The 15,861-nt window shown below is 43.2% G+C and overlaps 1 protein-coding gene across 1 annotated transcript in view; it reads left to right on the top strand.

Annotated features, from left to right (window-relative positions):
• Positions 1–10,642, top strand: part of AKR1D1 (aldo-keto reductase family 1 member D1) — a 34,729-nt gene extending 24,087 nt beyond the window's left edge. The window contains exons 4-9 of the mRNA XM_071422510.1: positions 1,350–1,427; positions 3,698–3,820; positions 5,551–5,660; positions 6,140–6,305; positions 7,079–7,161; positions 10,481–10,642. Of these exons, the coding sequence (XP_071278611.1) occupies positions 1,350–1,427; positions 3,698–3,820; positions 5,551–5,660; positions 6,140–6,305; positions 7,079–7,161; positions 10,481–10,523 (603 nt within the window). The 3' untranslated portion in view covers positions 10,524–10,642. The remainder of the gene's footprint in view (positions 1–1,349; positions 1,428–3,697; positions 3,821–5,550; positions 5,661–6,139; positions 6,306–7,078; positions 7,162–10,480) is intronic.
• The last annotated feature ends 5,219 nt before the right edge of the window (positions 10,643–15,861 follow it).

Below are 15,861 nucleotides of genomic sequence, written 5' to 3'. Positions count from 1 at the left end.
GCTGATATAATCGGTGCCTATTGACTACTATAAAAAAAAGTCAAACAGAAGTGAGTGAATTAAAAGTGGGGCAGAGTAAAAAGGTCCTGAATTCAGACTCATTTACTAAAATTAAACAGGTCCAACTGTTTGATATGTTGAACCTGCAGTCCTTGGAAAGTGTGCTGGGGTATCATGGGATGAATGGTTTGTTCCAAAATACCATGGGGTGGTTTTGCAAATTAAGTTTTTCCACCTCACTTGGCTTTCTAATAGAAAAAAAATGTACCCAACAGCCATCTACCTCCTTCTAGTCAAGGTATTCTCTTTTTCCAGCAAGACAGAGCAACAAAAGCAACAAGTTGTCTTTGTGGAATTCTCTGAGGAAAATCAGCACATTTGGAGGAGAGAGGCTTATGCCTGTAACTGAGACCTTGGCCCTCTGAAACCTGACTCTGTGTTTTCCTTAGGCTCACTTTTCCCATTAAATGCCTTGGATTTGAACCCAACTGAATTGGGAGGTGATAGTTACTGATCATATTAGTCACAGCTGCATGTTCCCAAGGAGTTACCACGTCAACATCTTGTACCCAGGCCTTTGAAATGTAGCGGTTTGAAGTCAGATCAAATGTCAAACATCAGTGAAGGGTTTTTGCTCAGAAAACAGAAAAACCAAACTCCAGCAAAACACAAAAGTGAAATTGTGATCAGACACAAGGGAGGGAGGTGTTAATGCATTGCCTGCAACAGCCGTGAAATAACCAGCAAATAAGAGAAAGCTGTGCTTGTGAGATATCAGCTCATAAATCATCTCTGAATCCTACAGAGTACAGAGATTGGAGGAAAGAGTTTCTAGTGCCTAAAGAAAGGTGGATAATGCACTAAAAGGTTAGCTATGCCAATAGCCCATTCTTGCCAGTAGCTCCTGGACCCTCCAGCTGTTGGGGAGAGTACCAGCTCAGTCCAGTTCCCAAGTGCCTAGGACGCAAGAAGGAGGCAAGGGAAGGGCCAAAACGAAGAGGAAAGAAGTACAAGAGAACACAGGCTGGTACTCTAACCCAGCCCTTTGGAAGGAGATGAGTCTTCTGGATGCCATAACATAAAGGTCAAAAGTTTGCTGAAAAACAAGGCCATCCAGGAACTCCTGAGTGTACTCTCATGTGACAGCTCAGGAGTGTGTCCAAGGACGATCTAGCAGATGAGGATGTGGTAAGCCCAGCATGAATGACCTGCTGAACTTGGGGTGTTTCAGAAAACTAGGCAAATTTTTTTTGTTGTTTACTAGTAGAAACAGAGTCCATGAAAAAGATTTTGCTCTAAGGACTGAAAATTTTTTCTTTAAAGCACAGCAGTATGGTTTTACTTTTCAGCCTGGAGATGCACTCTACCCAAAAGATGAAAATGGAAAATTTATCTACCATGAGACAGACTTATGTGCCACTTGGGAGGTAAGCAAACACAACATCCATCCATATATGCTTTAAACCCACAGATATTCATTCTCATTTTTACTTGCGGTTTTCAAAAACATAACTGAAGCAAATTGCCAGGGCAAATGGATTGAATTCTACTAGTTCCATGGATAAATTTTACTTCTATCCTTAAGTATTCTTTAGGCATGTTTCTTTTTGCTGTTATTTAATTATTTTTATAACAAAACACTGTTGAAACATCAGACATCCACATTCCCTCTTTAAGAGAGTGCACTCTACATTCACTACTTGAAGCTTTTATCATTAGGTTTTTACCAATCCTTCCCCTTTATCAGATCTTCACAGAAAGAGAAAGTTGGTGCCTTCAGAAGAGACTAGGTCATCTTGAAAAAAATAAAATCTTTTTCATTTGCAGGAAAAAACAGATTTTGCCCTAAAGCTCACCATAAAAAAAGCAAACACTATTAAAAAAAAAAAAAGAACACCTCCCCACCCAAACCGCCCCCCTACTCAAAAACAAAGCCCAAGACCTTGCCATCACTTGCCATTAGAACAAGTTCACTCACTTCTAAATTTACTTATCAGATGGGAACACAAGATTTTTCTGGTAAAAAAACTTGGAGGAAAGTAGCATTTGCCTGAAATATTGCACCCTAGTTTGTTTGTGATGTGCTCTAGCCCTTTAGGCAGATGTCTCACTAAGCCTAGTGTCACTTGGCTTCAGGATCTTGGGTGAGAGAGAAAATGAGACTAGTAATCTCCTCACATTTCTGCCTCACAAAGCCATGGACACCTCTTTAGTTCTCAGCTCTCCCTCTGCACCAGGCCTGATGAAATAGCATCACTAATTACATCCAGTTCACACCAAGAGAGATAAGAGGTGCTACTACGTGCTCCACTTCAGCTTGCAGTGTCCAGATCTGGATAGTCATGTCCCAGTTTAGCTCTACTTGAGGTACAGCAGATAAAGATGAAGAATGGTGAAATTCTGAGTGAAATTTTGAAGGGGGAGAGAGCCCAGAGGGGTCCTGAACTTTCCCTTGGCAGCTGAACCATCCAGGCTGGGTCTCAGAGGGAAGGAGGACTTCCATGTTAGCTGTTTTTGTTATATTTGAATTTGGCTGATGCAGTTAATTCCCCTCTTTTCACAGAATGGTTGCTCAGATATTAAAAGCAATAGCTCACCCCACACTGCTATATTTTTATCTTTGAGCTGGTGTTTAATGTAAAGGTTATTCTATAGCAGGCCACTCTCTTCAGCTAATAAGCCAACAGAAAAATAGGTGGTGGGGAGCGCCTGCAAATAGCAGCATTAATCTGAATTAAAATGGCTCAACTCAATCCAGATAATTTCACTCTCTCAGTGAAATTAAGCTAGCTGGCAAAAATTAATTCAGATGACTGTATTTGCTGACTTGTCACTGAGTGATAGAAGGCATGTGAGGCCAACTAGAGGTCATCAAACACAGTGCCTCTTACCTCCCTGCTTTCAGCTCCTGTAAGACAGAAAGAATAACAAAACCTGGAAGGGCATCCAGCTCCACGGTGGGGTCTGCTCTGCCTCAAACAGTCACTGAATTATTTGTGTGCAGAGTTTCAGGCAGAGAAGGGGAAGACTACAGGAAAGGACCCCCTTTCCCCTTAACAACCCAGCAGATGAAGCAAATGAAGACCAGGGAATATATTCATGTCCAGTATTCATAAGAGTTTCTCAGCTACTAGGATTTGTCTAAAGCACAAAATATCTAGAATGTCTCTCTCCCATCCACATTTTTTTTTCTGCTTCACATTGTACTGAAGTTTTCTGTGCAGGTTTAGTGATGTGCCTTGCTAGATATTTAGGGGATTTCACTGGATAAAGACTTCATATGAAAAACTGTCTTACAATCAAAAGGAGTGAATTGACTTATCAGGAAAGCAATCTGTTTTGTTCACTTTGCCTTCTCCAGCTTTGAGGCACTGCTAAAGCAGTACAAAGTAAGCAAAACTCTCTAAAAGGGGTTGCCTGGCACTTAAGTATCCATATCTCAGGTTAAATCTTCCTGCTCTCCAGACAATTTCTACCCTCACAGGAGGTAAAAACATTAGGGCTTGGTCTGGAAAGCAGGTCGACACAGGAATAGAGTTTGGTTTGTCTGGACAACACCAGCCTTCATGCTAATAGAGCTGTTAGCTCTGCTGCAGCAAAGGTTCTCAATAATGGTCTATCTTCCACCTCTCTCTAAAATGCATGCTCCAAGAAAAGCCAGCCTGTGGGATTCCTCTTGTCTTTGCTTTCTTTGCAGGCTCTGGAGGCATGCAAAGATGCTGGCTTGGCAAAGTCTATTGGAGTATCCAATTTCAACCGCAGGCAACTGGAGATGATTATGAACAAGCCAGGACTTAAGTACAAACCTGTCAGCAACCAGGTATGACTTCAAGCCAAAGGCAGTGCCTGCTATGGTGCCACTGCCCTTTGGGGAATGCAAACACACTGCCTAAGCCGCCATGTACACAAAGGTGATGTGTACTCTGCCACAGATGCTGCCCTCCATGCTTCCATTTCTATCCTGAAAATATTACTCTTCCTATCTAGGCTAAAGATGAATATTTGAAGGCTCTGGAGCAATCGCTTTCCTCAGTTTCTGCTCTGGGACTATAAAACCGGTGCCTCTGTGCCAAAGCTCCATAACAAGATTGAATGCTGAGTCAAAGCAGATCTTAGATTTCTGCCATGTACCTTACTTCAAGTCCAAAAATTCCCAAGAAAGCCATTCAGAGCTAACCAGCACTCAATGAAGCCATGTCTACCTTAGTTAACACCAGCACAACCTACAGACCCTGAGTCACTCCAGGTTTCTCAAGGGTAAAAGCCATTAGAAGCAACTCCTGAATTTCCTGTACTTGCCTCTCTTGTACTTTTCCTATAAGACAGTTGTAATAGATGGAGGAAACGTTCAATTAAAGGAGACCCTGTTACATGACTGGCCCTAGTGGAACAATCCCATGAGGATGACAGGCACATCCGAGTTAAATTACAGCAGCAGGGCTCTGAGAAGGTGACAAGTGGCAGCGACCCATCTGAGTGCCCAGTACCTTTGGCTCTCGCATTTGGCAGGTCTCTGCATTTCCTAGAAATCTCTGGGAAGCCCTTCTGACTCGTCTGGCACAAATATCCACATTAGCAGTAATAGAGATGAGGCCAGGGACCAACTGGGACTAACTTCCCACTCCCAGCGCGTGGCCTGGAGGGCTGGAATGGCCATGAGGCAGGGCAAGTAGGCTGGCCACAGCTTTCATTTCTGTACTTGGCTGGAGGGAAAGGCTGCCTGCGAGAATGGGAAATTCCAGCACCCTTCCCTGGTATTAACATGCCCAGCGGGTGCAAAATGCAATTGCTGTTTCTGGCGTGCCCCTAAGACTGCACTGAGCATTGCTGATGCTTCCTGGGGTCAAGGAAAACCAGGCAAAAGATTCAACTCAGCTTAGGGCAGCTGGCCAGCAAGCAGAGAAGTGCTTCAGACTTGCCAGATAGCAACCACTGCAAACAGTGGTTGCTCTGTCACCTTTGAGACATCCATTTCCCAGAGTCTGAGATCACAGCCAGAATATCCATGCCTGTGAGGGAACAGGGTTTGCAACGTGGGAGGGCACAGCTCGCAACAAGGTCATAATCTCACCTTTTGAATACCCCCCCCCCCCCCCCACTTTTCTAACTGGGACAGTTTATGCCAACACTTCCCTAAAAACAACATCAGATTAGTCATCCTGAATGCAAGAGGCAGAGAAATGGAGAGCTGACCCACATAAGATGGGTTTTCTTCTCAGTGTACTTGTCTAGTGAGCTTGCCTCACCTCCATAATCCCCACTTATTGCCACCTTTCCACTGCAGGACAATAAAAGTTCCCTGCAGCTAAATTATGGTTGCAGATGTTAATCTGCTGTCCATCAAAAAAAAAGAATAATTAATAAAAAAATCAATCACCTAGCAATGTACAATTAGAATAGTAACCACAGATGGTGTTTCTCCCTATTCCTTAATTTACATCTATCTTTTCCTGAAAGCATTACCTGGTTTGTAGCTCTCACAAATATTGGGATATCTGCCTCTGTGTCTGGTCCTGTTGATTAGTCATCCTTTCTGTGCTACTCTTACAGGTAGAATGCCATCCCTACTTCACCCAACCCAAACTCCTAGAATTTTGCAGACAACATGACATCGTTATTGTTGGGTACAGCCCACTGGGAACCTCAAGGGATGAATCATGGTAAGTCCCCATGTTACTTTCAAATAGAAGGACAATATCCAGGGAAACATAGTTCTCCACTGCTGGGTCTCCGTGCAAAATACCTCTGGCCCCATTTTTTAAAGTGGTTTTGAACCTCAGTGTCTAAATATTACCGTTGTGAGTGTAAACTTTCAACACTCCTGCTGCATGCTGTCATCAAAGAATGCTAGGTGTCTGCATAGGAGGTTGTCTTAGGTCTCCTCCAACAGCAGGCAAGTGTTTGGAATGGGGAACGTGTGGGGCTTAGGTAAGGAAGGAGAAACGAAGTCAACGTTAGGACATCACACAGGAAGTTGCCTCTGACAATGCGCCAACCTAAGAGCCAAAGCTTTTCTCCTGTCTTTCACCCTACTTGTCAAAAGGTGCAGTGTTCAGTCCACAAACAAGTAGATGCCCCTATGTTTTGACATTAAAGATGAGGAGGTTTTTTGTTCTTTTTTTCCCCACTTTTTTTCCAGGGTAAATGTGTCCTCCCCTCCTTTACTGAAGGATCCTGTGCTGAATGCCATTGGCAAGAAGTACAACAAGACTGCGGCACAGATTGCTTTGCGTTTCAACGTCCAGCGAGGGGTGGTGGTGATCCCAAAAAGTTTCAATCCACAACGCATCAGAGAGAATTTCCAGGTAAATTCATACCCCAGTAGTACATGGACAAATCCACTTACATTGGCTTAGCCCCTACAGAAGGTAATTTCCCCGTTTTTTCTGTAGACATATGTAAGGCTTGACCAGTGGCAAACTTTGCCACATTTGATGCTTCTTCTTGTCCCCACCACCAAATGGTAACAAGGTATGACAATAACAGTGCATAAAGGAAATTTTGGTGTCTTTTAACTCTCTGGAGCAGCTAAAGCTCCAGCTGGTGGTATGTCCCAGAGCAGTTGCTGCTGCAGTGAGCAGGACAAGCGAGATGAGGTAACTCAGTAGGTCAGCAGCCCAAGGCTGCAGAGCTGAGGAAGGACTGATTGTTCTGCCCTGTCTTCAGGTATGGGACAGCTCTGCTAGAGAAGGGTTGCTCCACACAAGTGTGACAGAAAGGTTCACAACCACGCCACCAGAAAACATTTGGTTTGACTACCACCCAAAAATAAGATTATTTTGTTCTTGCATCCCTTGCAGCACTCAGTACTCACACTGCTCCCTACTTCCCCTGGAAATACATTGCTTTCAAAGCTGGTGTCTCAGTATTGCCAGACTACCTTCCACTTCTTGCAAAAAAGGTGTAGGCAAATGTGACTGGGCTTATTCATGTCCTCGAGACTCCTGCAAATGCAAGTAAGCATGGGTTTGTGGGAGAGATACAGGGAGAAGGAGGGATTGTATTTCTGGAATCTGGAACATATGAAGGTTGATTATGACAAGAAATGCTAACTCTTTCTTAACATCTCTTCCATTAGATCTTTGACTTCTCCCTCACTGAGCAAGAGATGAAAGAAATTGAAGCCCTGAACAAAAACGTTCGTTATGTGGAACTGCTAATGTAAGTACAGGAGAAATCCTAGATCCTCATAGGGCATTCCTGTTCTTTCAGAGAATTATAAAAAAAAAACAAAAAACCACTTCTGTTTAATATTAACTTTTTCATAAACAACCCTATTCTGAGGTGAGGCTTGAACATGAGAGACTTTTAATGCAGCCTGAATATGCTCCTGGACCCATTGCAAAAATAAATGTACAATATTTGCCTGCAGCTCAGGTTCTCAAAGCCCACCCAGTAGAAAGTGAGTGTATCTTGCTATTCCATCTCTCCTCCATTTCTTTAAACTCCTTCTGCTATGTGGTGAATGGCGGTCTCAGACACTGATAAGGCATAGCATCATCCCTGTCTAGAGGTGTAGATATTGGAGCTGAAATTCAAATAAATTGAATTGTACCTTCTTCTAAGAAAAACAGAAGAAAAGAAAGCTTGTTTGGCTGCTAGACCACTTCCTAATTATCTCTTCTGAGACCTATCCAGGCTTGATTTCTTGCTGCTTGTCACCTAAAGCTTACCACCCAGTATAGTTTTGCTTCATCTGAAAGCTCTGACCTAGCCAAAAACCCCTCTCTTCCAGAGGATAAGGCTGTTTGTTTATCCTTCACCTCAAAAGCATCTACAGCTTATGGCCAAACTTTGTTTTCCCCTTTTCAGGGCACTCAGTAAGTAGCCAAATGCTAGAGATTACTTTCCACGCATTTCTCCTTTTACCTTAGATTATCTGTGTCCTGCTAAATTGTAGCGTCAAATGAAAAGCATTGATAACAGCACCAATAGCACTCTAAAATGTTGACCACTGCTCAAAAGATACAGGGAAATGTTGCAAGGAAACAAACAAACCACTTACTGTGCTGCATAAATACGATCAAAAATATGCACTAAGTTAAAAGCATCATAATGGAGTTCATTTTTCACATTTAAGCTCAGCCAGGTGCTCTGAAGCTTTTGTTTCTTAAAACTTAAAATAGCCTTCCATCAATTAGCAGTACTTAGTTCCAGAAGGCTTCTCGCAAATGGCCTCGGAGATTCTTAAGTGTGTTTTGGTATCTGACACAGTTTGGTTTTATATAGCAAAATTGAGTTATAGCATCATTTAAATTTTGAAGATTACATACACGAAATGTAGCCTTGGTGCAAACTCAAGAGCCTTTCCCAGAATCAAAGTCAAAGGCTGCAAATGCCCACAGGGGAAGAACTTTCTAAGCTACCAATCTAAAAAAAAAAATGCTTTGCTTTATTAGACTGAATTTGGACATAGGAGGCCACCGAGGATATAAGGAAAACAGGATGCATAGGAGGGGCATTGCAGCTCTAGTTTTCACAAGACCTCCGTGTTTGGGGAAAAATGTTTAAGTACAATCTGATCTCAGCTATGAAAAAAGACTTATTGGCAAAGTGATGTTGCCACGTAAGGAGCAGATATATAGATTTATATATATAGATATATATGCCTACTCTGCGTTACCACACTGAAGTGTCTGGAATTGACACTGCATCAGACAAATTACCAGCCTAAATACATTTCTTATTTCATCCAGCAATCTGTAGCTGAAAAAGTCAAACCACGCTACAGAAAGACTTTTGGTTAGTCAACTTCATGCAAAACCTTTGACTGCTGTGATACACATGCCAGCAGGAATGGAAAAATCCAGCTTTTCTCTGGTTCTTCCCCTTATCAGCTACCATAAAGGGTACTGTGTGCAAACCTGTTGTTCCCATGGTATGAGTAAGCCCATGCAAACAGGATAACGCAATCAGTGGAATGAATTAACAAGTTAAGCATCTGAGAAGAAAATGGAGGTTTTATAAAAACATGAGTACTTCAGGAAATCTTAATCTGAAGTTGTTTCTTCACCTCTTGGAGAAATCTGGAAGCATTGTGCAGGGCAAGTTTTACATTAATGTATCTGCTTGATTTATCTTATGCTCCCATTCTCTGCTATGGATGTTTTTCCTTACCAGCTATGCCAAGCTGCACTGACTCCTCCAAGTGAATAATTTTCACTCAAAGGACTCAGACTTTTGAGTATGTGAGATCTGATTAGCAAGCATGCTCAATAGATGAAAAGTAGAGATAATGACACTGGCAACTCAGACATCATTAAATTATACTGAAGTCAAACAAGCCAAAGTGTTGTGGCTTGTTTTGTTTTTTGGGACTTTTTTTCAACCAACTCAATCTGTTAATGTGTGAACACTTGATCTTGGCTGAATATTGGAATGAAATGTTTTGACACAACCAATTCAAAATGTTTGATGTCTTCCAGTTAGTTACCTTCAATATTGTGAAATGTGTCCTTTCCAGACTGGAACGATTCACAGCTGGGTAAATGCCAGTATTTGTTGTGCTGTGCTGTAAGGCAAGGCAGCCAGCTGCCATGGTGCACCTGAGAATGCTCTTCAGAAATTTTTCATTTAGCTAATGGAAAGTGGTTGTCAAGCCAGGGCTTGTGATTTAGCATCAGCTTCTCAAACAAACAAGAAAACCCACAACAGAAAACAGCTACCTCTCTCTCAAGTCTGCCAATAATGGGCAAACACATTTTCACCTGAAGTTGACCCTGGGAATTTTCTTCTTGCCTTTTATAATGATCCTGAATTGTGCATCTTCCCTGAGCATGCAGTTTCTAAAACAAAGCCTGAAACGTCTCTTTGTTAGGGGGCACCCACAACCATCCCTTTCTACCCTGAACAGGGTCATGCCAAAGCTTATTTGTAAATTCTCTGCCACAGTAGATACTGGCAGAATATCTATGCGTAGGCTGAGCTAGAGGACAGCCAGACCTAGTTTAGGTATGGCAGCTGCTTGGGGAAAGCACCACACTAGACCCAGATCTGTTCATGCCAGCTCTAAGGTCATAAGGCAAAGTAGAACAGTCTGGTGTCTCTACCTCTTCTTCACACATAGCCCTTATTTCTAGGTGTCTTTCTAGACATCTGAACAAAGATTTCCCCTTCCACAGTACAGCACACATGGTGAAGCCATCCCCCTTTCCTAAAACACTTCTACTCACCTGAGTTAAATAGTGAGAATAGTTGACATCCAGAGTCCTGTTGATTTCCCTCATCTCTCCTTAAGATATGCAGTCTGTAGGCCTGAAAAATGGTCCTTCACTGTCCTCTCCTTAAATACACAGGCTTGCTTCCAACTCTGCAGGGTCAGTCATTCAGAGCAGAACAGCTTGTGGATAAGTAGGAGAGCCTTCCATGAAGGCCATACATATATTGCAAGGAAGAGGTTTGCTGGGCACAGGTCGATTGCAGTGATTTGACATCTTGCTTCACCCAAGGAACTCACTTGTCCAATCTGACCTTTCCACAGGTGGCGTGACCACCCAGAGTACCCCTTCAATGATGAATACTGAAAAAGAGGTGGCTCTGGACAGCCAGCCAATGCTGTTAGGCTTTGCTGAGAGACACTCAACGTTTGGTGCTTTGTCTTCATGTAAGGCTGTTCAAACCAGCATTAAAAACATGACATTTATTTCTTTTTGTCTTGTCAGTCTCTTCTTGTTATTGGTGACCAAATCTATTTAATTAATTGAATTTCTGGTTTTGGCATATCAGGCTTTAATGTTGAACACAGAACATTCAAGACCGACTGCTGATAAAACTGAAGATTTCTCCTAAAAACAACCTCACTAGTTCAAGCCAAATCAGTTTCACTTAATAGAATATTCTTCACTTAATCTGAAACAAAACCTTCCACTTCAGTAGGTGTGAGGCAGAATCAGAATCACAGAATGGGCAAAGTTTGAAGAGGCCACAGAGGGGTCACGTGGTCCAAACCAGTACCATTTTCTCTTGCAGCTTGAGTAGAGAAAGTCAAGAGTGGTGAACTAACTGAATCTGATACGTATGCACATATTTTTGCTGTCATGGACTAGATATGAGCACTGCTTCATGCAATGAAATCCCTTTAACTCTGACCAGAGTGTTCTGCAGCTGCACACATGACCTTTATTCCATAGGTACATCCCAGCTGGCTCCACATGAAACCTAGTTCAAGCCCTAAAGCATTACAAGCAGGTTCATATTCCCACACACACCCCCCTCAGCTGAGGACCTCAGTAAAACACAAGACAGTGTACGACACTTGTATTACATTGTATTTGTTATTCAAGGGTGGCATTAGCTAGCATTGCATACATAACCTCAGCTACAACTAGGGAGGTCCTCATCTCATGAGATTAAAAATCCCTTAAATTTCTTCCATGCTCCACTTACTGATATTAAACCAAGAAAACTTCTGTTCATTTAAAAATTCTTATAAGCATGAAGGCAGAAGTATGTACACTGGGGAAGGAAGACAAACTCCTGCAGCATGAACTTTTTCATATTACTTGTTTGCAGCCCATAGGTGCACCTGCCCATACCCACACCTGCAGAAGGCTGCTTTGCCTCCCTCCTGAGCCCAAGAACCCCAATTTCCAGCCACTGAAGGAGTACACTGGAGAGGTATCAGAGAAGAAATGAAACCATACACTCATAGAGAGAGAGTACTTCATGTACCAGAATGTACGTACATTGGAAAATGTGTCATACATAAGCTTCAGTCTATAGCATCTGCTTTTATTCATTACCATTGCTATTTATTATCCCTGGAGTGACTGGAGCAGGAAAATGCCAGAGCATACAGTTCACGGAAACTCTTCTGTATGGTCATGGTGTGCTCCTTAGAGCTGAGACAAAGAGGGACAGGGATGACCACTTCACAGGAGCAGCAGGGAAGTCTCCCAACAGGGTCAAGTGCAAATGCATCCCTGGATGAACTCAGTGGGCACCACTGGAAAAGTCAGGCCCCTTCAGCAGGGGTGGCCTTCACGTAGCATTTATAAATTCATTCATAAATCTATGCCAACAAAGAAGAATTCTGCTTCCTGGCAGTTACCCAAGGGCAATTCCCATTTTATTCTATTACTCACTTAGACCAGAGGGGGATATAAAAAACAAAAGTGGGGCAGATATCTCTTCTCTCTCCTCAGATACATTAGAAATCTCCTGGTGTAGATCTAAGGACAACCCCAAGGTCAGGTGGAACTCTGCACCCAGGAGTGTTCAGAACCACTGTCACAAGTCCTGCTTTGCCCCTTTGCAAACAGCTGAGGTCCTGGTCAAAAAACTGAATAAAATCCAAGTCTAAATTCAAGTGCCAGAGAGGAGGAGTTACCACCATACCCAACATGTTATTCCAGTTGCTTCATAAGTACAAGCCCTAAATAGAGCTCACAAGGCTCAACTGCTTAACAGTAGCACTGTACAAATTTTTGCACTGTAACTTGACCAGGTGCCATTCTCCAATCACAGCCAACATTCAGGCCAGGTTTGGCAAAGCTCTTGTTGTCTACAACTGCAAATGTCAACTAGCGCTTAGCTTAAATGCTCACACCAGTCCCTTTTACAGCTCGCTGCTCTTTCCAGGCATCCTCCTCCCTGAGGTCAGGCAGCACTGGAGATTCTAATTAAGCAGGTGACCTTGTACATTTTGTGAGTAAGGAAGACAATACAGTGAAAGCTCTCTAACAGGGAATACCATATAATCAAATATTCAACCTACACTGATTAAATAACGCAGGACAGATTGTGAGAGTTCATCCTGCCCAAGTCATGCCATCAAATTCCTCCCCCCTCTAATTTTAATAGAATCCTCCTCCTCCTCCTTTGCAGTGCCTCATTTGTATCTGATGAAAAAAGATTCAGCCTCTTCCCAGGGGCAAATGCTCCCATACTAGTTTCCATCAGTTATGAAACTGCTACTGACATATAGCCTACTTTTCCCCCCAACTCTGCTCAGTTCCAGACCATTGCTCCCCAACTTGCCCAACAAAGGTTTAGATGGGGAATATAAATGGGCCTGCAGGTGGGAGCTTGGGAAATCCATTCTACCAGCAGCTGGACAAGGAGAGAGAAAAGCCCAAACTGCACCTCCAAGTATGATTTGCTTCCATCTAGCACATTCTAGAGTCTTACTGGCCTCACTGCCTGATGTGAAACACATCACTTGGAATGGTCATGTACTGCCCTGCTCCAACTGGAAGGGTCCAGCGTGGACAGAGAGGCCTTCAGCATCTCTTGCTCTGACAGGACTGACACATGACAAGAATAGATCAAATCATGTACTGGAAAATTTACTCACTTTTATGGTAAATAACCTGAATTGTTTGTAGCTGCAAAGCAAACTGAAATCCAAAAGATATTTGCATCAGCTACGCACAAGTTACTTTACAGCAAAGAGAACAAACTATGCAGCACTTCAGATTCTTTCAGCAGACTAAGAGCTGGTGTGGTCAGCAGAAAGCCAGGTGATATGCTAACATCCCTAGCAGCATAGCAGCTGCCACAGCAGTTGATTAGAGCCCGGGCTTACCTGGCATTCCCTGCTGTTACACAAGCTCAGGGCAGAGCACAGGGCAGTGGATGCAGCATGTGCACGCTCACGTTCAGCAGGTGAAGCAACAGGAAAGCACTGGCACAGCTATCGTGCAGCCACCCCACCCTGCACTGCACAGGGACAGGAATTTGTTCCCCCACGGGCAGGCAGAGCTTTTTCTCCCCCAAGACTAAGCATGTAGAATAGGAGTCTGTTTCAGAAAGGACATGCATCCAATTTTCCCTAAAGTTGTGCAAGAGAAATAGGGAAAAGAGTAAGAGGCAAAGTGGGATGGGCACCGTACATTTTGACAGTCTTACACTGAAGAATGCCCCTTGGATTTATATCACATTTTCATACCACGAAGCTGCCAAGAGACTTACAAGAGTGTGGAGGAAAATGAAAATGGCCATATCAAGCCATCAACCACAATTAGGATGCAATTTTGGGTAGACAGAAATGGACACAGGTAAAGGAAGGAAGTGTCTGTAGTACTGTATTTTTTCACCTGTTGCCTGCCAGTAAGGCCTGGGTGCAAAAATGAGATCTCTTCTCCTCCTCAAAGTGTAATGATAACTGAGGGCAGATAGTGAGTTTTGCAAACAGTCAGAGAGGATAGGTGACCACAAAAGGCAATGCCTTTGGCTGCATGCAGCAGGGTCCTCATTTAATGACACTTCATTACATTCTTTTCTGGTATCAAACAAAGCCCAAAAGCTGCTCACCTCCAGACTGGCAGAATATTGAACCATTACCACTTTCTTGGGAAGGGCAAAGGTATTCAACAGCAGAGAGGCTGGTACATTCCTTAACTAATTAAGATCATCTTGGAACTAGAATCAGAGTTGATGCATCAATTTGGTGTGTGAATTAAGTGTGGAAGCAAAGCCAGTGTTACAGGGACTCTTAAAGGAAAAGAAATCACATGCCTGGGATGTGCAAGACATATGTCAAATCTCCACAGCAAGCAGTGAGGACAAACTCACATCCCTTGTGTAGAGCAAGTCAAATTTGAAGATTTAAGATGAGATGACAACCTTTCTACTCTGAGTAAAACCAGTGTCTCCTTGTTGCTATCTGCCAGACCAAAACACTTTGAAATAAATCAGTTTCGTATTTGCAAGATGATTTCCTTATTTTTTGGTGGGAGAGGAAGGAAGGGATCTGCTGTTCCAGAACATTTTTCCCAGCTCTCAACAAGAAAATTCACATGTCTAGAGGTAAGCACTGGGGTGGAAAAGAAAGTCCATAAGAGAGTGACATGTTAGAATGAGATTCAGCAGGCTTATTTCACTTGTGACCTAAACTGCAAACACATTTGCCTTTGGGGGCAGAGTAATCAGCACGTAGTTGGGTACTAGAGCAGTTTTTACACTAATTGATTCTCAGCAGTGCCATATTTCAGCTCTTCCCAACATCCTACTACCCTGGAGCAAAACCCCCAGCTTATAATAAAGGGCTTTGAGAGTGCAAAAGCCAAAAAAACTTAATTTTCCAATGCCAGACAGACTCCTTGGGGAACCCTAACTCAACATGCATGAGCAATACTCACAACAGGACAACACATTGCAAATAAAATGCAAAGTAGAACCAAATGGAAAAAGAGGACAGAAAGAAGGAGCTGGAAAGAAAGACAACACGTGTGTATAAACACTTACACATGGACACCAGGGGCACCACTGGAGGAAGCTGCTCAATTTCTGCTCTGTAGACTGCAAAGCTACCTGGGTGGAGGTCTCAGATCAGTCCAAGATCACTGAATGAAGATAATGCAAAGACAAAATTTTGCATCAGGACAAATGTACACTCAATTGAAGATAAATGAGAGCTCATGCTGACCCAGAATATGCCTCAGAGAACCCCTGCACATAACAAAAGTCTGTGCAAGGGCAGGGTGCTGAGGACATTGGGTAGAATCCTGCTGACATTGCAGCACATAAAGATCAGGAGTGACCCTGCTGACACAAGGTACAGATGCACAAACCAGAGGCCCCATGCCCTCACTGCAAGGAAACTCACCCCAAGTTTTCTCTTCCCCCAATTAACCAGACCAGGGTTGTTATGCCAAGCCAGGACAGACCCTTGGGAAAGCTAGCCAAGGGTATTTTGCTTTGTGATCTCTTCAGAAAACTATTTTGCTCCTCATGCCACTACCTCAGCTTCCACCTACAGGGTGACACCCTGCCCTATGTGTGAAACAGGGAGGTTTCCCAGAAAAGTGATCCCACCATCCCACATGTTCAGCAGTGATGGATCCAGACAGTCCAGAACAGCCCAAACCAGCTGTTTGGCAGCATCCCTTGCAGTCAATCCCTGCTTTTCCACCGTGGTGG

The sequence above is a fragment of the Agelaius tricolor genome, unplaced genomic scaffold (genome assembly GCF_023055355.1).
Source record: "Agelaius tricolor isolate 1412-34295 unplaced genomic scaffold, bAgeTri1.0.p SCAF_3, whole genome shotgun sequence".
In the NCBI taxonomy this organism is placed as follows: Eukaryota; Metazoa; Chordata; class Aves; order Passeriformes; family Icteridae; genus Agelaius; species Agelaius tricolor.
This window is presented reverse-complemented; position numbering and strand designations above follow the sequence as displayed.